Source organism: Saxophila tyrrhenica, assembly GCF_035928015.1.
Source record: "Saxophila tyrrhenica strain CCFEE 5935 chromosome Unknown scaffold_15, whole genome shotgun sequence".
In the NCBI taxonomy this organism is placed as follows: Eukaryota; Fungi; Ascomycota; class Dothideomycetes; order Mycosphaerellales; family Extremaceae; genus Saxophila; species Saxophila tyrrhenica.
The window spans coordinates 128,620-148,235 of NW_027041747.1; the positions used below are offsets into that span (position 1 = coordinate 128,620).

The 19,616-nt window shown below is 54.9% G+C and overlaps 9 protein-coding genes across 9 annotated transcripts; 5 read left to right on the top strand and 4 right to left on the bottom strand.

Annotated features, from left to right (window-relative positions):
- Positions 1-1,444: 1,444 nt before the first annotated feature.
- Positions 1,445-2,631, top strand: LTR77_008670 (uncharacterized protein; the record flags this gene model as incomplete). The annotated part of the gene is made up of 2 exons (XM_064805900.1): positions 1,445-2,395; positions 2,452-2,631. The coding sequence occupies 2 exons, from the start codon at positions 1,445-1,447 to the stop codon at positions 2,629-2,631; spliced, it is 1,131 nt and encodes a 376-aa protein (XP_064655759.1).
- Positions 2,632-3,036: 405 nt separating this feature from the next.
- LTR77_008671 (uncharacterized protein) lies at positions 3,037-3,668 on the bottom strand (the record flags this gene model as incomplete). The annotated part of the gene is made up of 4 exons (XM_064805901.1): positions 3,037-3,198; positions 3,337-3,513; positions 3,560-3,573; positions 3,626-3,668. 4 exons carry the CDS (start codon positions 3,666-3,668, stop codon positions 3,037-3,039), a joined length of 396 nt encoding a protein of 131 aa, XP_064655760.1.
- Positions 3,669-3,904: 236 nt separating this feature from the next.
- Positions 3,905-5,216, bottom strand: DOM34 (Translation factor pelota; the record flags this gene model as incomplete). The annotated part of the gene is made up of 2 exons (XM_064805902.1): positions 3,905-5,074; positions 5,136-5,216. 2 exons carry the CDS (start codon positions 5,214-5,216, stop codon positions 3,905-3,907), a joined length of 1,251 nt encoding a protein of 416 aa, XP_064655761.1.
- Positions 5,217-5,527: 311 nt separating this feature from the next.
- Positions 5,528-6,654, top strand: LTR77_008673 (uncharacterized protein; the record flags this gene model as incomplete). Its single annotated transcript, XM_064805903.1, has 5 exons — positions 5,528-5,600; positions 5,723-5,939; positions 5,995-6,128; positions 6,184-6,218; positions 6,268-6,654. The coding sequence occupies 5 exons, from the start codon at positions 5,528-5,530 to the stop codon at positions 6,652-6,654; spliced, it is 846 nt and encodes a 281-aa protein (XP_064655762.1).
- Positions 6,655-8,228: 1,574 nt separating this feature from the next.
- On the top strand, positions 8,229-9,628 carry LTR77_008674 (uncharacterized protein; the record flags this gene model as incomplete). The annotated part of the gene is made up of 4 exons (XM_064805904.1): positions 8,229-8,454; positions 8,505-9,092; positions 9,145-9,558; positions 9,609-9,628. The coding sequence occupies 4 exons, from the start codon at positions 8,229-8,231 to the stop codon at positions 9,626-9,628; spliced, it is 1,248 nt and encodes a 415-aa protein (XP_064655763.1).
- Positions 9,629-10,948: 1,320 nt separating this feature from the next.
- On the top strand, positions 10,949-11,799 carry LTR77_008675 (uncharacterized protein; the record flags this gene model as incomplete). Its single annotated transcript, XM_064805905.1, has 2 exons — positions 10,949-11,108; positions 11,165-11,799. 2 exons carry the CDS (start codon positions 10,949-10,951, stop codon positions 11,797-11,799), a joined length of 795 nt encoding a protein of 264 aa, XP_064655764.1.
- Positions 11,800-13,543: 1,744 nt separating this feature from the next.
- On the top strand, positions 13,544-14,078 carry LTR77_008676 (uncharacterized protein; the record flags this gene model as incomplete). The annotated part of the gene is made up of 2 exons (XM_064805906.1): positions 13,544-13,704; positions 13,790-14,078. 2 exons carry the CDS (start codon positions 13,544-13,546, stop codon positions 14,076-14,078), a joined length of 450 nt encoding a protein of 149 aa, XP_064655765.1.
- A 1,136-nt stretch (positions 14,079-15,214) lies between these two features.
- LTR77_008677 (uncharacterized protein) lies at positions 15,215-17,958 on the bottom strand (the record flags this gene model as incomplete). Its single annotated transcript, XM_064805907.1, has 2 exons — positions 15,215-16,454; positions 16,517-17,958. The coding sequence occupies 2 exons, from the start codon at positions 17,956-17,958 to the stop codon at positions 15,215-15,217; spliced, it is 2,682 nt and encodes an 893-aa protein (XP_064655766.1).
- Positions 17,959-18,319: 361 nt separating this feature from the next.
- On the bottom strand, positions 18,320-19,606 carry LTR77_008678 (uncharacterized protein; the record flags this gene model as incomplete). The annotated part of the gene is made up of 3 exons (XM_064805908.1): positions 18,320-18,430; positions 18,486-19,254; positions 19,311-19,606. 3 exons carry the CDS (start codon positions 19,604-19,606, stop codon positions 18,320-18,322), a joined length of 1,176 nt encoding a protein of 391 aa, XP_064655767.1.
- Positions 19,607-19,616: the final 10 nt, after the last annotated feature.

Sequence of the window (19,616 nt, forward strand, 5' to 3'; positions counted from 1 at the left end):
CCAAAGGCAGCTTCACTTCCGCACATCACGGCGGAGTCAATCGCGGCGTGGTGACCAGCGTACGCTTGGAGCATCCGCCGCCGCTGACCTGTACGCCTAATAATGGTTTTCGAATGGCAGCATTTCAACTATCCGATTTGCTTCCACAGGGTACGCAGTAGATAGCATACATCCAGATTCCCAGCCGCTGCTACCCAACACCCGTTCCTGAATTCCGGCTTCCCGGCTTGCTATCGACATCATTGCAAGAGAAATGAAGAAGACAAGAGTAAGTTTCCTCTGGTTGTTTCAAACCCATGCATCTGATCTCACATTCACATTTAGTCTACCAAAATAAACACTCTGCTGCAGCTAAAGGAGATGAAACAGCTAATTTCGCCAGATTGAGCTGACTTAGCTGTCTTTTTTCACGCACAGTGCGTCTATCTTTGGAGCTATTAGCTGCATTTCTCTCCTCAGGCGCTATTTTTAACCTCTTCCCAAGAGAGCTCCATGTCGACCTTTAAGGCTGTTTGGCGCAGCAAAATGACAGCGCGGACGTCATGGCCGAGTCGCCGACATTCAGGCTATCGTGAGATGGCAGTGCCTGAGATCTGTTCATTTCACTGAGCAGCGATGGCCAGTCAACGAGAAATTGCAGGCCTCCCAAGTAATGGGAACGTGAGTATGGACTGCCAGCCACGGAGTATTGACAAAGGGCGCAGCACTTCTGCTGATAGACGGCAGAGACGTAGTAGTATTGAGGAGCTTGGCCGTTGCTGTCGCTATACAGCACCAGCCTGACGGTTGTGGCATCTCTTCAGCGAGCGAAAGAATAGACGGACTCGACAGCGACAGCATCCCACGCGACAGCGGGGTGCAGCAACGGTTCATGCAAGGCACAATTTAGCAGTCATTTCGCATAAAGAGCAGAACGCGGGGAGTTTCGATTGGCCAGTCTTTCCATCAGCCCTGCAATTTACCATGAATAGCACCAGCCGCACGAGCTTAACCTTCCTCCCGCCCTTCTGCTGCACGCCAAAGCAGGCGTTGCCAAATCGACGGCCCCAAGCGCTCGTCAAAACCACGCCTCTTGCGGGATGGTGAGATTTCGCACGTTAACGTCCCTTGCAGGCGCGCTATGTCGGCACGGTGCGGCTCTTTAGATCTACCGCGCTCAAAATAAGCCTGCCCTGTCGATGGGCCTAAGCCTCTAGAGGCCCGTGCCTGGGTATGGCCCTAACAGTCTATCGAGGGAAACCGCTACGTCTGAGCCCAGTGTCTGCTCATCCTACATAGGGACCAACATGCCTCACTCGATTATGAGATTACCAGCCGCTATAGGCTTGCCAACAAAGGTCAGCAACAACAGCAACAACAGTGATCTACATCTCACCCTTCGGACTCGGTCCCGTTGGCAACAGCAAGGTCCCCGCCAACAATACTACTCTTGTACCCAACCACCATGTCGACCGGCGAGTCGTATCCGAACCTGGCCGGACAGACTCTCAATGCGGGCTCGATGGCGGATACATCTGGCCTCGTCGCCTCGGACTGGTACACCCCAAGCACTGTATGTACCACGTCGCCGTCCGAGTCGAGCAACGACAGGCCCGCGCTGGACCCGTTCGCCACGACCATCGCTAACGACTGGCAGTACGCTTACAACGAGTCGTACATGACGCCTTTCCCAACGACCACCATGGAGAGTCAGCCCTGGCCGCAGTACGCGAGAGCGTCGATCCCGGATATTTCTGTTCAGCCGTATACGATGCATCCGCCTAGCTATCAGCTGCCGCAAACGCTGTTCTCGACAAAGGACCTATCGCGGCCGAGGAGTAGCCCTAGTACTTTTGGACCTGGAGCTGAACATGTCTCGTGGCCTTCCACTGGTGGACTGGGTATTTACTCGAGTGTGGCCGGGCACCCAACACCTCCAGTGACTTCGACCTTTCCGCCGAGTGTGTTCCAGCAGACGTATGGCTCAGAGGAGCAATATGCATCTTCATCCACACCAGAGATCCGACAACCCATCCCCAAGCGACCATTCCCAGCGCTTGCACCAAACCCAGAGCAAGTCGCCGCACAGAAGCGGAAGCGGGACGAAGATGAGCAGCAAGAGACCACCCTCAGCTCCTCGAAGAAGCGCAAGCGAACGTCTTCCGTGGCATCTGCCGACCTGAGCGAAGACGACCGCTTCCTGGTGCAGCTGAAGGAGGAAGAGAGCCTCCCTTGGAAGGACATCGCCAACCGCTTCCAAACAGATCGCGGCAAGAACTTCCAAGTCGCGGCATTGCAGATGCGCTACAAGCGGCTCCGCGAGAAGTTTCGGGTATGGCAGGACGAGGACGTCAAAGCGCTGAAGCAGGCGCACGAGTACTGGGAGAAGTACAAGTGGGAGATTATCGCCCAACGGGTATGTCCATCTCACTCCCCCTCTTACCTTCAAACGTCCACTAACATGACTCCCAGATGCTCGACTACGGCATCAACGAACGCTGGCCCGCCCGCCACTGCGCCCGCAAATGGCAGGACCTCGAAACCACAGCCGCCGCCTCCCTCGCTTCCACCGTCGGCTCGATGCCGGGTCTCACGCACTACTCGAGCCCGGTGGAGAACGCGACACATTTCACTTTCATGCCTATGCAATGACTACATGGTTGCGCTGCGTGAAGTGCGACCTTATGACAATTCTTCTGGTTACGGACGATGATTGGATTTTACTGCATGATGATACCCCATCCGCTCGCTTATGGATTACTTTGATTTTGAACATGGGTGGCTTTTTCGGGGGGACGCCTGGAGGCGGGAAATGGGTCTGTAGCATATGGCATCACCTGGCTCTGCATTCTCGAGGATGAGAGGAAAATGGAAAGGCACGAGCCTGATATCATGGATGGGAGGACTTCTTCGACATTTGGCAGCGTTTTTAGCGCTTTGCACATGATTGTACAGACAGATAGCATAGAGCTACATGAGCTGCCAGCAAGGCATTTGACGACTACAGCTTTGCTGTACCACTGCACCCTTTCCCCCTAGGGCCAATAGGCATTTGGTCTATGCCTTGCCCGATAGCGCAATGCACTCAATCTCAACCGGCACACCTTTCGGCAGCTGGTGGACGGCCACGCAAGAGCGCGAGGGCTTGTGCGTGAAGTACTTCTCGTACACTCCGTTCATCTCGGCGAAGTTGTCCATGGTCGTTAGGAAAGCGGTGACCTACGATAAGTAAAGTCAGCTCTGAGCCACATCTGTACAGCAGCTTCAGCCCATTCTTGCATCAGAAGCGCTCCGGCCTCAGATACGAGAAGCAAAAAAGACACCGTCACAACTCGAGGCAGAGCGGCAAGAACATACCTTCACAACCCGGGTGATGGAGCTTCCAGCATCCTCAAGGATATTCTTGAGGTTCTCGCAGCAAGCAGTGGTCATCTCCGCGATGCTGCCTTGCACGATGTTGCCTTCTGCATCGGCGGGAAGCTGGCCGGAGACGAAGATGTGTGGGCCGGCGATTACGGCTTGGGACTTGGGTTGCTGTCAGTCATGGAGAAGCGAGCTGCTCAACTTGGGGAGGCCTCACGTAGGGGCCGATAGCTGGTGAACATGTTAGTAGGGAACAGAGTATTGAGAATGTGTTAGGACCTACCCTGAGTGGCCTTCTTGGTGTTGAAAGTCTTGACTTCCGTCATGGTGCGGTATTGCGTGCTGAACTTCTGGATCGCAGCAAGTGGAAGTTGTCGTTGAGTGAGGGGTCTTGATCTTCTGAGTGAGGTCTGTAATGCTCGAGGTGTTCTTGCAAACATTTTGTTGAGAGGAAAGAACATTCTCACTCGACATGCACTTGACGTCTACTTTGGGCAAGACGGAACGGTCCGTATACTAGCGCTATTGAAGGCAAAGGTCTCATGTCTTCGTACGTTGGGTATCATATGTCAATGTCCTCGTCGTACTCTCGTCTACCCTCTATGCCGTTCATATGCCCGTTCCCATCTCCATTCATCCACGCATCGTCCTCCTCACCATTCTCCTCAATCTCATCACCCAGATCCTCAATCGGGTACGTGAGGATAGCTGCAATGCCACCCAGCCCCTCCAGCCTCTTCCCACTCTCATGCATACTGCTCAGGACTCTGACCTCGCCGCCCTGTTCCTTCACCTCATCTACTAGCTTCACCCACCGTTGCCTCGTTTTGATCTCTTGGCTTCGGAAGAGAGCGTTTGAGATCAGCAGGACGCCCCCACCCTTCCCTACAGCAGCCCTTTCTACAGCGGCCTCGCACTCCTTCGGGCCATACCACGCTCGCGCATCATCGTTCCGCATGAGCTCGAAGAAGCGGTCCATGAGCTGCGTCTCCCGCGCAAACTTCGTATCACTGAGCTTGCTCGTCACCGCTGGACTCGCCAGGACTTCGCTCAGACTGTGGAGATGTGCGGAAGCTGAATGCGCGACGATGATCTTCTGAAGTAGCTGTTGAAGTTGCTTATTGGCTCCAGACGCAGCTTGCGTCTTGATGAACTGTTGAAAGCTGCTCGCCGTGAAGCCCGGACTCGCCAGCAGCAGTGGCTTGGGGTCGCTGAGGTCGATCTGTCGTAGCAGCGAGTCGTAGGTCGTTTGATAGAACCTCTGTACTGACTTGTCATGGTCGCTAGAGCCAGCGCGCTTCTTCGGCAAGCTGGTCTCGACTCGCTGGCGAAGAATGGTCTGGTGGTCGGTGATCAGGCAGATGTTAGCCAGCCCTTCTTGCATGACCACAGCCCACAGCTGCGCCTTCGCATCTTGGTTTATGCTCTCCTTGAGCGTGTCGATCGCTACGCTGTCCCATCCCTCGTTCTTCTCGAGCGTGAAATTGCGCTGGAGCTCAAGGTCAAGGGTGTGGTAGCTGCCCAGCTTCACATGCTTGTTCTCTTCGGCGACTCTTCCTGACACGTGCAGCTGAGATGCTTGGGGGTCGAAGTCCAGTTTCGTGACGCGGATGGTGAGGGTGGTGTGAACTCGATCTACTGAGCGGCTGCCGGAGCCGGATTCTTGAATGATCTTCCGTACGGCGGAGGCGCGAAGGAGGTCGTTGGGTCGGATTAGGTTGTATGCGTGCCACTGCGCGTTCGTCAGCGTACTGTCCAGGCAGATTTCACCTTTGTTGCGCGGGCATGCTCACCATATCTTCTGGCTCTTCTGGCAGGAGTGTCGCCGTGCCGGAGCCATCTTTTTGCTCGATGTTCTGCTTGATGAGCCTCATGGTGTCCTCCTGCAGTGACCTGACGAGGGCGAGTATGACAGCGCGAGAGAAAGTGCTGTCGGTGGTCAAGTTCACCTGGATCTCGTAGAATGTCTCGGATGATTATGATTCGCGCTAGTGACGTGATTCGATGAATTCACCTTCACATGTCACTTCCAGGTTCCTCCATCTTCTTCACCACCTGAAGCTTTCATTCGATCGATTCATCTGGTATGACTGCCACTATCACACGACCATTGCAGCTTCATCGAACGCTCCTTCGTCAACCAATCCGCCACCAGCAGCGATTCTTCTCGGCCTCAAGCATCGCCATGGCGAAACAACTCGACATCAACTCGAAACTCAAGCTAAGTTCCGGCTATGAGATACCCTTACTGGGCTACGGTAAGTCTCCAATATCACGAATCGACAGACAGCTATACTGATAACTTTCCAGGTGTATACCAAACGTAAGCTCCCTCGAGATCTAGATTCGCCACGAGGAAGCTGAACGAACAACAGGCCAGCCGACGTCGCGGAGGACGTAACAGACCACGCTATCAAGAGCGGATACCGACACGTCGATTCCGCGACAGTCTACCGCAACGAAGAGCCCTCAGCCAAGGGTATGCTCAAGTCTGGCGTCCCGCGAGAGCAGCTCTTCTTCACTTCGAAGGTGCCACCGCGGGATGTCAACTATGATGGAGCGAAGAAATGCGTAGATGAGAGTTTGAGGAAGACTGGGTAAGCTATGACCAGTGTTGCTCCATGGTCGGTGTATGCTGATTGTTTTGAACAGGCTCAGCTACATTGATCTGTATTTGCTCCATGCACCATATGGTGGCAAAGAAGGACGACTTGGTGCGTGGCAAGCGCTGGTTGAGAAGGTGCAGGAGGGTAAGGTAAGGAGTATCGGGGTGAGCAACTATGGTGGTATGTATACCAGTCATGTCTGCTGATCTCTCCTTGATGCTGACGAACGGACCAGTCCACCACCTGGACGAGCTCGAGCAATGGCAGAAGGTACGTCCTTCATGTTGGCATGTTTGCGATGACGCTGATTAGCCGCTAGCAACAATCCAAGGACAAAGTAGGTGTCCTCTCCGTCAATCAGGTCGAACTTCACCCTTGGTTGGCTCGTCCGGACATCGTGGAGTGGTGTGAGAAGCGCGGCGTCGTCCTTGAAGCCTACTCACCACTGGTCCGCTCGCAAAGAATGGACGACCCACTGCTGGCACCTCTAGCGAAGAAGCACAGCAAAACTCCGGCGCAGATCCTCCTCCGATGGGGTCTGCAGAAGAACTTCGTCATCCTGCCAAAGAGCGTCACGCACAATCGCATCGAGGAGAACAAAGAGATCTACGACTTTGAGCTGAGCAAGGAGGATATGGAGGCATTGAATACGAAGCAGTATTCGCCTTCGGCGTGGGACCCGACGAAGAGTCCGTTGAGTGGGTAGATACTTCTTGTTGTAGACAGGATAAATGTTGATTCGGAGTGTAGGTGGTGGCATGCCTTTGCAGTTTGTTTATGGGCACGCGAAGAGTTACTATACCAAGTACTTCGGAAGTGGTTGATCGATGTTGTCCAGCATGGCAGCTGCTCTCAGGTTTGGAGCATGCCTGAGGGTTGAGAACACTGTAAGTTGGTACATTAGCAGAACCGAGCATAACCGACACTTTCCTCTTCCAGCCTCGAAGCGTTCGTCCGTCGTCAAACAACTCCAACGAAGAGCAGAAGACGTCGAAGGTCAGCAGGTCGTCCGGCACTTCAGCCTACCAACGACCACATCCCGAACAACAAGACTCGGCTCGTCACTCTTCACTCTCTTGCTTGATCGTGTGACCAAAGTGACGAAATCTTGACTTTGACTAAGTCAGCTAAGTCAGTCCCTTGCCGATATCGGGTTTCCATTGGGTCGGTTGTTATACCATTCAAGGTTTGGACTGGAGATCGTGTTTGATGATCTGCGCGCCAAAAGCTGGGGTTGTTGTTTCGATTTCGCGGGGCAATTCGAGATGGTGTTTTTGACGAAAATCAGCCTTGCACCGACGTCGAGGGCGAAAAACATGCAAGGAACGGATAACGAACGTCGTGTAGTACGTTGCATGGTCAATTGTCAGCCTCACGAAAACCTATCGTGCTGTACCACAGCAGCAATACAGCAGATGCGTGTGCATCCCGGTGCACCGAGGTAAGGGTCACTAAGCATAATACGCCAGAAGCTTGGCCATGTGACGACGGCGTGTCGGGTGAGAGCTTGGGTTTTCTTTTCTGCTTTACCCGGAGCAATGACGGCGGCCGAATGCTGTTGATCGCACGACGATCGTGAATAGGTCGCTTTCGGGTAGCGTTCCTCGTGGGACAACGAGACCCAGCCACACTCGGAACGCTCATCGGGACGGGTGAGCGGTCTCCCAAGCCAGCGAACGCCCTCCATCAGCCCGCAGTTGCTCTCCGTTGCGCCATACCACCCAATCGAAGCAGTACCTGCGTGAGCCACAGCCGTCGTCGTACAGCACCGGCAGTCTTTCTCCTCTCAGCGTCCACGCCTAAACAGCCCTTCTCGCCGGCGCCTACGTAGTTTGTGCGCATGATTCAGCTTCTCTGCTCCCGACAGGTGACCACCAGGACGATCTTAGTGCTGCTTCTGCTACAGCTGACACCACCACACTCCACCCGCTGCACACTGCTCTGGTGGGGCAGCATCTGCTAAGCGCAAACATGACGAGCTGGTGTACCACCCAAGCTGTGGCCGTCGGCGGTTGCTGTGTCGGGATGCGTTGTTTGTATAGCTCGACTTGTGGTTGCGGAGGATCGTCATGATCGGCGGGTCACGATGGAGAGGGATGCGGGCGTGCGGTGTTACGGTATAAGACGAGATGGACGGCCGAGTTCTCGTCGAAAAGAAGACCAGCTCCTTCCTGTTGACCTCGAAGAGTTGCCAGTCTCTTGTCATCTCGCCGTCCGTGAATGGCCTGCTGTCGTGGAATACCACTGTTCGAAGCTTAATAACAATCCTTCTTCACCATCATGACCTTGACCAAGCTCTCCGCGCTCGTCTTGACGGCCGCAGCGCTTCTTCCTTCCTTGGGTCATGCGGCCCCGGCGGCGACGATGACTTCGGCTAAGCGCGGTGGGATGGGGTTCGCTTTCGATCACCAGAAGATTCGGGGTGTGAATCTTGGTGGATGGTTGGTCCTCGAGCCCTGGATCACGCCTTCGATCTTCGAAGCGACACCTGACAATGTCATGGATGGTAAGGCAGCCTTGGAAAGAGTCGTGAATATGCTGCTGACACCTCTCCAGAGTACAGCATGAGCGCCACGCTCGGCAAGGACGAGATGGAAAAGCGCATGCAGAAGCACTGGAGCAGCTGGATCACTGCTGGTGACTTCAGCGAAATGGCCTCGCTCGGCCTGAACTTTGTCCGCATCCCGATCGGATACTGGTCAGTTGCGCCAGTGGACGGTGATCCATACATCCAAGGCGCCTACGAGTGGCTCGGTAAGGCCATCGATTGGGCTGGCCAGAATGGTATCAAGGTCATGATCGATCTCCACGGTGCGCCAGGTAGCCAGAACGGATTCGACAACTCAGGCAACAAAGGTGTCATCCAGTGGACCCAGGGCAACACCGTCTCCCAGACCCACAAGGCTCTGAAGAAGCTCAAGAAGGACCATGCGTCAAACCCTGCTGTGGCGTCCATTGAACTGCTCAACGAGCCCATGGGTCCGGAACTGGACATGGACACCGTCGAGCAGTTCTACTACGACAGCTGGGGTGACCTGAAGAACGCTCCAGTGGCTACGACAATCCACGATGCGTTCCAGGACCTGAGCTACTGGAACGGCTGGGGTGACGGGCTCTGGAACGTCATGGTCGACACCCACCACTGTAAGTCTATGACCCTGCCGTCGAATGCTGCCGCCTTGTTGACATCCACCAGACGAAGTCTTCGACTCCTCAGAACTCGAGATGAGCACCCACGACCACATCAGCACCGCCTGCTCCTACGGCGGCGAAATGGCCGGCTGCAACAAATGGACCGTCGCCGGCGAATGGACGGGCGCCATGACCGACTGCGCGAAATGGTTGAACGGTCGCAACACCGGCGCACGGTACGACGGCACGTTCGAGGATTCGTACTTCATCGGCTCCTGCGAGGGATACTCGACCGGTACCGTGGCTGGGCTTAGCTCGGATGCGAAGCAGAATATCGGGTCGTTTATTCATGCGCAGATGGCGGCGTATGAGAAGGCGTCCGGATGGATCTTTTGGACGTGGAAGACGGAGAGTGCGCCTGAGTGGGACTTCCAGGCCCTGGCTGGTGCTGGCATCATCCCGAAGTTGGGCTCTATCGGTAGGTGGACTGTCTCTGCGCGGTTGTGAGCGTTGCTGATGAGTCTTCAGATTCTTCGATGTGTGGCTGATCGAGCATGCCGTCGAGCCTGCGTCTGGGCTTTCCTGTCGATACACGATGATGTTCTTATGAAGTTTGATGACGCTTACGACGAAATGATGAACCAAGAAAGAGACGGTCGCTCAACGCAATGATGAATGATACCTTCGCTTGCGCTCCGGCATGCAAGTGTCGCTTTCCATTGAGGAGGGAAAATGGATGTATGATAGCGAAGCGTTTGGGTGTGAATGTATTATAGCACGAACCAAAATTCAATTGTACATACAGTACTTGATCAATTTTGTTCAGACTGTCGAATGTGATAAGAGGAGAGTGAAGAGATGTGGTCGACTTAAAGTCTTATCTCGTATCGAGTGGTGCAAAGGCTGACCTTGATGCCGCCATTCCGGCCATTGGGTGTTGTGTGCAAGGTTGCGGATAGCGTCAGTCACGGCGCTCCGCGGCGATTGTCGTGGTCCATTGTTGGGGATGCGGAGTCTTGTAAAGAGAGGTGCAGTTCTGAACAGTGTTGGAGAATTAGAGTGTCGTTCTATCTCACAACTTGATTGTCCCGCTGGCGGGCTGTGTTGTTGTCTCTCCAAGACGGGTTTGGCCTCTGGCGCTGCAGGTGCAGTTCCGACGAGCTGACGCGTACCTACCTGCAACATGAGCATATAATTCAAGCACATGTAGCCTTTCCTGTCTTCCACTGTCGTCGTGGTCTTTCACAACTCATGCGCGTACTCCTTTGCGGTGCAGTGCTTCGCGGTTCTGTATGACCTCCTACAGATCGATGTCAGAGTTTCTTCGCTCAGGCAAGAAGGCGATTCCACGATGAGAATCGCTGCTCTGCCTTCTGCCATCGTTGAACGAATGTATGTACTTCTGAGGAGCGAACACGACTTCACGTGTCACGCCCCTTGACGCGCCTTGAAGTCCTCCAACAGAATCACGGCTTGACGGAATAAAAGAAAGGAGATTACGGACGCTTGGCTGCACTTTGAAACCACTCCACCCTTCCCATTCGCCGCGCACGGATACGTGGCTCCTATACTCGCCCAGAAGCAGTATGGCTCGCTTGAGAACCTCAATTTGAAAGGAACGCCAGACGGAACCAGACGAGGCTTGCTGGGAAGAGTGCGCGATGCCCCTGCCGCCGTTCAATGTGGAGGAAATTGAAACGGCTATGCGCCGGTGAGTACATACATTCCACAGCTGTTTTGCATTCTTCTTTCTTCCACATCAGCAATACTGCAGTCAGTCCTTCCAGAAGACTTGTTTCTTCAGCCATTCTTTACCATCAGCGTTTACCGCAGTCACTCGTTTAACAACACCAACAACAACCCTCGCAATGTCGGACTTCTCCATGTTCAGCCTGTTCACCGCCGGCCTCGCGTGCCTCATCCCCTTCACGAGCGCATACACCAAGCCTGTTGGTGCTGAGCCCAAGGGCAACCCGATCTATACTCCAGGTCTTCATGATGTCGTGCCTGCCGGAGAGCCATACACCAGTAAGTGGTCGCGCTTGGATGCGATCGCGAAAGAGCATCAGCTTACACCAGCTTAGTCTCCTGGGACCCCACCACCGATGGCACGGTCACGCTCGTCCTTCTGAAGGGCCCCTCTGAGAACGCTATCCCTCAGTACAGCATCATCGAGAACTACCCAAACACTGGGTACTACGTTTGGACTCCAGAGGACGATCTCGAGCCATCCAGCGGCGAGGGCGGATACGGGATCCAGCTCATCGTGGACGCCACCGGCCAATACCAGTACACCACCCAGTTCTCCGTCTCCAACGACCACTACAAGCCAGGCAGCTACGGTAGCTCCAGCTCCTCTTCCGCCGCCGCTGGTTACTCGTCTGCCGCCTCCTCCGCCTCCTCCGCCTGGTCCATGGTCGCTTCCTCTGGCTACGCTGCGCCGACTGGCATCTGGTCTCACTCGATGCCCAACGGCACTCACCCGCGCCCGACCGGCTACATGTCGCACAACACCACCATGAAGCCGATGCCGACCCACCACATCAGGCCCACCCTCTACACCTCCATGTCTGCCCCGGCCTCGAGCGCGAGCTCGTACGCACCCATCCCATCGAGTGTGACTCCTTCGCGGCCGTCGGCGACAAACGCGGGCTCTTCGCTCACCGCGAGCTTCGTCGGGTTGGTGTTTGCGGCTGGTGTGGCGGTCTTTGCTCTATGAGCGGTTGGATGATGGGTGGAGGCTGTACTAATAATGCATTTCGTGTATATATTTGAACGCAGCTTAATGTCTCTCGCCATGAGGATGGAAATGTTGACTGAGTCAAGCATGATCATAAATCTTCAAAACTTCTTTCATTCAGAGATTGGGAGGTGAGTAGTACATTGGCTTGGTCGCCACTTGAATGACCGCAGGAATACCAGGCCGTCAAGTCCTGACCACCGTCATGTGCTTAAGAATCCCTACTTGTTGCCTTATCATCCAAGTATTGTAGCCTTGCTGCGCGGTGCCTTAAATCCAAGGCCCAGCTGCGTGGCGTTGGCTGCAATTCGCGACGCGCTAGCGGCTGTTCGCAGCCAACTGCACTTCAAAGTTCGTGTAACAATCAACGAGCAACATCATCATCAAGCTTCAACACTAACGACTACTGTTAGCACAGAGCAGCACAGCAAAGACGCCGTCTATGCCGTGACAAACACTTGGGTGCGAACCGCCAAGGTTAGAGGGCACTGCTGAACCTTTCTGCGGTCACGAGAATATCCCTCAATCACTGAGCCCCTGCCGATGCCTTGCTCCCAACATGGAGACTGAGGATGATATGCAAAACACATAGCCACCGATGGCCAGGCACAGCCGTACAGTCACCGCGGCCGCCATTTCCCGTCCAGTCGGGCAAGCCACGAGACCCGAACCGTCTGCTGTGAATCGGAGGCCGCCAGGTCTCTCTGAGCTCTTTACCTTTGCCCGACGAACGCAGTGACTTCCGCGTGGTCGCCATGCCTGTGTAGCGCTCACTGGTGCCCAACGAAGGGCGACCACGCCCGCTTGCTGCGGTTGTACAGGCAATGATGGGTTCGGCGCTGCCGCGCAAGGGCAAGGTAGAATGTCATTATTGCTCGCTGGGCAGAAATGCCTCTTCTTTAGAGACTAAGAGTTGCTTCGAATCATGTGCTCTTCACGAACATTACCCGATGGAGCGAATCAAAGCACGGCTTCTCACGAATATTCAAAGATCTACCGCCTGTCGTAATGCACGCTGCCCTTCACCTGACCACTGAGTCAATGCACGGCCGTAATGCGGGCGTCCGCCCTATTGATCTGCCGTCAGGAACACGCGGGTAGCTTCGAGGAGCCTCATATCCATATACAGGCACGGGTGGCGAACAAGCTTCTCATCTTGGGTTCACTCTGCTCCTGCCAATCGAACAAACCCATTCGACTCATCTTCAACTCTCGGTTATGAATGCAATGCATTCGGACATGGCGATGCAATGGCACACGACCACGCGGACGATTGCCGACAGCGCTGCCCGGTGGGGCCCCTTTCGCGCTTGTCCTGAGTGCTTTGGTGACTGCTCATATCGAGACGCGCTTCGCAACCCGACTGGACCACTCAAATATGCGCACCGCCAGCTGCGGCCCTTCTCAACAGCGGGTCCGGACAACGAGTGGCTTGGAGATTGATGGTGAGGCGTATTCAATTCCATGGCTCGCGAAAATCGCTCGCTGTGCTGCTGAGAGTGGTGAGTTATAAGTCTCTTCCTCCGTCCGATCCTCTGACATTGTTGTACTACCACCAACTCGACGTTGAACACCCCAGCTCGTCTGTCAAATCGTTCACGAAGCTTAGAAGACGACTTTGCTCTCGCTCAACCAACTCCTGAGCATCACCACCGACGAACCTTACCAAAGTATCACGATGTTTAACGACCGCTTTACCTCAGGGGCTTCCGTCCCCTCTCAAATGGGTCCCCGTGAAGGGGAGACCGGCGGTGGGTCAGGCCGCCACGGTCCCTACGATCCAGAGACGGGCAAAGGAAGCGGTCGCACACACGGATCGTCCCTTGTGCTCTACCGCGGAGACGGACCTCAGCCCAAAGAGGGTGAGACCGGCAAGGGGTCGAAGTAAGACGACGTGGATGTTCCGTCAAGGCGTTCGAGGTATGCACGAACCCCAACAGCTATTGAAACACGTTCTGATAAAGCAAAGAATGGCATGCGACCGTCGCACACCAACACCACCGACGACGCTCGCTCGAACGCCTTTGACTTCAAACGACAGCAACAACAACGACGGCAGACTCCTTCCCAGCACAGCGGCGGCGTACATCAAAGACTGCTTTTACCATGGCGACAAGATTGGCATAGAGGCTCAGGCTTCGGAGGAGTATTGTGGGAACATTCATTATCGTCCGTATCGTCTGCTGGTCAGACGAGGGTTTGGGATGTCATCATTCGCTTGGACTTTTCTTTGGGTGGACTTTGTAGATGAGGAATGATCATTCTTTCTTTGCTTGCTGCTGTCTCCTTTCTCACTTCACGCACCGGTCGGAAAAGCATGTTTCGTGTCGACCAGTCGACAATCAATTCGGTCCGCTTCTATTCAACCCAACAGCCTGGATCGCCGGCAGCTATAACACTCGTCTACGACCGCTCACTATGGACACTCGCCGTACGACGTCATTCCATCGATCACTATACCGTCGAGTCAGCATTGATTGAACACTTCAATCGAGAACCACCTGCCCATCCACCTCCACCTCCCTCCCCACGACTCCTCCGACACCACAAACACCCCCATGAACCACACACTATGCCCCATCACCCTCCCATCCGCAAAAGGCACCTGCAGCGCCACCGTACGCTTATCACCAGGATACTCCGTAAAATGCCCCAGCCCATACACGTCCGCCGCGATCATCAACCCGTTGACTCCCTCCATGATCCATAGCTCGTCGTCCCCGTCAGGCAGTGTGACGTGCGCGAGTCCGGAGAGGAGGACGAAGAACCTGTTGACACTGTAAACACGTAATAAATTGATTGATTAGACATGGAGAGGAGACAACGAACATAGGATGCGGAGGCCTATGCAGATCCTCATCTGATCTCGGCGGTAGCACAACGTAAGAGACGTTGGATACGTCTGCGAGACCTATGATACCTTCGCCGACGGTTGGATAATCTGTGAAGGGGTCGCTGATTTCCCAGCATTCGAATCTCGCTCGTGGGTTGTCCTCAGTGGACAGTAGAGCGGTTAGTTGGAGGTGGTGGTGCGCTTCGCAATGAGAAAGGCGAAAGGTGAGATTGATCGTGAGGAGGCTGAAAATTGTTTGTAGATGCATCGTTGTGTAGATAAAACGCGGTCTTGTTGCTTGTTCTTTGTGCAGATGGTGGAGTTGACACAGGACGGCGGGTTGAAAAGCTTACGTCGAGATAGGCAGGAGCAAGTAGGAGTCACGACAAGGCAAGGAGGAGCTCAGCTCCGGACGTTCTCAGAACATCAAACGCTTATGGTGCTGTTATGCGGCTACAGAGCGGTAAATACCTTGTTGAAGACTTGACTTCTCTCGGTCCTTTCGCGAAAACTCGGACGTTCTTCTTCGCAAGCCCAGAGAGTCAGGTGCTGCTATCCTCCTCACCACCCCTGCCCCATGTCCCCATTAAACCCGAATGGCGCCACACTATCACCCAGAAACCAAGAATCCAACCCCCCACCCTGCTGCAACCCATCCGTATCATACAACGCTATGTCCATCGCCTGCTCGAATCCGCTGCCCCATCCATAATCCATGTTCATCGGATCAACAAGGCCCAGATTCTGGTCAGCCCCGTATGGCATCTCGGTACTGTACCCCGTGCCGGTCGCCGGGTCATTCGCTGGCGCTCCTTTGGCATAGTTGACGGCGCTGGGGTTGGAGAACGTCCAGTCGTGCTGCTGCGAATTGCCGGCCGGACCATCGGCGGCTTCGCCGAGTGTAGGCGGGCGCTGCTGGTTGGCGACTTGGCTGAGGAGGTGCAGAGGTGTCTGGCCGAGCTGTGCGTTCTTCTCGACGGTTGGAGTGGGATGCGGGATCGGCTCGCCTCTCGATTGAGCAGCGACGTTCTCCTTGTGCTTGCCGAACCACTCCCGTAGCACGTTCAGGATCCGCAAGATCTTCGGATGAGGTCGAAATTCTTCTTCTTTGGCCACGAAGCTGAACATTGTGATGAGGCTGTCCATGTAATACTCCACGCGCAGGTCTTCAGGCTTCATCATCTTACCGAGTTCCGATCCTGGCGTGCAGACTGCGACGTGCATCTTGATGAGGATGACGAGGGCGTAGATGCAGCGGACGAAGTAGATCAGCATCGGCAGTGTCTTGACCACGTGGATATCAAACCCCAGCATGGTGTCAAGAATTCCATGCGCAGCTCGATGGCAAGCCTCGAGCGCAGCAATTTGGTTCTGCGTGAGCGTGTCGGAAGTGTTGTTGACTGACTTGAGTGACGCCTCGGTGAATGGCATGCGGAAGTCTTCGACGTTGTGATCGAAATGCAACGCTATCTCATGGAGGTACAGCGAGGTGACGTGTTCGAAGAACATCAGATTCGGCGTACGAAGATTAGCCGGGATGTTCTCCTTCCAGTGCTTGAGCTGGGTTTCCAGGATGTTGAGTGCGTATGTAACCTTTGGATCGGTGATGCTGATATTGGCGGTATTGTCATCCATGAGAAACTGCAGGCCTATTTCTTCACAGATATGCTGGATCTTGACGTATTGGCAGAAGACCTTGTCGGATGGCAATGCGTCTGGGTGCGACTCGAGGACCTCGATGCATTCCTTCATGTAGTTTGTCCAGCGCACCAGATTTGGGCGTCTCAGAACCATAGATGCACTGCACCAACGTTAGCTATGCTCAACAATCAGCAAGTAGCTCTCAGCTTCTTCGAGACCCACCTCGCACACAAATAATAACATCCAAGCCACGCCCTCCTCGCTTCGACAGTATCTGAATCCTGCGGTAACATCTTCCCAGGCCCAGGAGCATACTTCGCATTCCGCCCCCCAAATCCTCGCTCCGCCTTCGCGGGATTGAAGCGCTTCCCCAAACCTATATCAAGCGCCATGACGGCAGCCATATGGATGATCTGATAAAAGTTGGTCTGCTCTGCTTTCTCCGGCGGCTTGTACCACAGCGCAAAGACTTGCATAGCCTGAATAAGCTCAAGGCTCTTCGCACCACTTCGTACCACGCAGTCGGCAATAGCGCCCACAGCTTCGCGGGTGAGTTTCTTCGCAATGTCCGGGTGGAGGTTGCCGTGAGACGCGGCAGATAGAATGCACACGTACAGAATCGGCTTCTCCCTGAAGACTTGTTCGGCAGTAGTGCCAGAAGGAAAGACGACAGCAGGAAGATTTGGCGCTAGCTTGGAGCAATAGCGGTGGAAGGTCTGCGCTGCCATGTCCGGGCTGATGATGGTGTTGATCTGTTTGACAAACTCCTCTGGCGAGCTGTACGGGAGGTAGCGTCTCAAGTCCGAATACATAGCTCCGTAGGGTTGCGACTTCGACTCCTCGAACACCCAGCTGCTGCGTTTCGCCTCTCCTGTGTAGCTAGGTTGCTGAAAAGAGGCATCTGAACCAGTAAACTCTCCATCCGTACGCTTTCTCTTCGCAGGTGGTCCAGGAAAGTCGTTGGATCCAGAAGGCATCCCAGACTGGCTCGTTCCCATCCGGGGAGGTGGAGGTGGAGGGTACTGCCCAGCCAAACTGCCCACGGAGCTCCGTCCTTGCAGCATGTCCGCCTGCGCTACAGCGCCGCCGCCCTGCTGGGCGTCAAACTGCGGTACCGTCGCCTGCTGCTGCTGATGCAACGCAGCCGTCAAGGCATCCAACTTCTTCTCCAGCTCCGCCACCCTGCTGTCCGCCTTCTTCTGCCTTTTCCTGCTCGGCTGTGTGATGATACATTGCCTGCCTGCCTTCGCGCACCGCTTACACGGGATCTCCGGATGCGCTGGATCTTGGTCACAGCGGACTTTCAGGTTGCGACATGCCTCGCATGCCCGAGGTCGTTTCGCATCTTCTGCGCCATCGCCGTTGTCCGGGCTGCCTGCGCCCTCCGCCGGCGGCTGCGACTGGTATGCATTCTCCGGGCTGGTCTGACTGCTATGCTGCGCACTTCCTACCCCCGACTGCTGCGGCGTCTGGTTCGTTTGCGGAGAAGGGTAGTAGTAAGGCTGCGGGCTCTGCTGGGTCGCATATGCCCCGCCGTCTGCCTTCAGCCCATCCGGTCTTGGAGCAACGGCTGGGAATGGCGGCGGCAGCGGTTGGCGGTTCTGGTGGTTGGTATTGGTGTACTGCGTACTTAATGCCGGATCAAGGACGTTCTGGTTGCTCATGGTGGATCTGTGCGCTCCAAGTGTTCGGTGCTCCGGAGGGAGGCAGCCCGTGTCGGCGAGGAAGTTGACGAGAAGCCGGTGTTGGCTCGTGCGCAGGGTTACATTCACTTCGCACACATGAGTCTATACCTTACACAGACTTCAACGCAATGGAAGTAAAGGATATCTTGACAGAGAGTTGACAATCGATATTCACATCTGCATCACCCACATCATCGACTTGCACGTACTGTACAAACTCCTTCACAAGTCATGAGTAAGATGGTATAGCTCGCTTTCGCGCTTTCATTAGATGTTCCTATATACATTGTCTCCAATAGAGAACTTTCTGGCCATGTCCCGCCGGGCGACTAAAGTACCGCTACTTGCACGTGAAGGTATACTTCTGGTAGTTGACAGCCGGCTCGGTCGTAGGTGAGAAGATTTGCCACTGCTGGCGACCCCATTGAGGCTGGTTGATACCATCGATCCACTGCAACGAACGAGTCAGTACATTCAACCTCATAAAGAAGGGTACAGCAACTCACATCCTGCGCCTCAATAACAATACACCCATGCTGCTCCAACATCGTCGTCGAGTTGCCATGCTGTTGATCCTTCTTCACCGGCGTCGTCCCATCCTGGCCATTGCATGTATAAATCTGCGTCCCCTGCATGTTCGTCTCCAGACTCATCTGGATACCTGTGCTCGGGCTGTACATCTGCAGCACTTCCAAGTTCGGGTCATCCGGGCTACCGTACCGCGGACGGTCGAGGATGAAGCCGTTGTCGATGCCGGTGCAGCCAGTCCCGCAGTAGCCCTGTGCGTTCTGTACGCCCTCGCCGATCGTCTTGCCGGGCTTCGTGAAGTCCAAGGCGGTGCCGTTGGTGACCCCGATGTTGCCGTTGGGGATCAGGATGCCGTCTGTCTCGATCCAGCGGTCGGCGTAGGGCATATAGAGCGTATCGTTCAGGACGTACGTCGACTGCTGATCGACGAAGGCACCGAGATTCCAGTAGACATGATTTGAGAGCATGATTGGAGTGGCTTCGTTAAACGGGATGGAGATGAGCCGGCTGATCCACGACGCATCGTCGGTCAGAGTGTAGGTGGCAAGGTTGAGTACATCGCCCGGGAAGCCAGACTTGTGCTCGTCGTAGAAGGAGAAAGTGATGCTGTTCCCGGTCACGCTGGCCACCGTCCAGTTTTGCTGATCGTAGCCAACGAAGCCACCATGCAGAGTGTCGAGGCCGTCGTTGTCGTTCTTGGGGATGTGCGAGGTCTGTCCGTCAATGGTGAAGGTTCCGTTCTTGATGCTGGGGGAAAGGTTACGTTAGCTGGGTTTTCACAACAGCTGTCAAACTGTACGAACCGGTTCGCATATCTCCCGACTACAGCTCCGAAGAAAGTGTGGACGGTCTCGGTGTCATTCAAGTACTGCTCCCCAGTATCGTATCCCACGGCGACATCCTGCCATGCTCCCTTGCGATCCTTGACGTAGAGGTTGGTCAAGCGGGCTCCGTATGGAATGAAGGTCGCTTTGATGCCTTCCGCCTCCAGGTCGTATTTCTTGAATGGGTTGCCCGAGAATGGTGGGTAGGGCGACTTCGCAGCAGAAACAAGCGTTGACGAGGCTGCTAAGAGCAGCGCCACTGCGCTTGAAAGCATCTTGACTTTT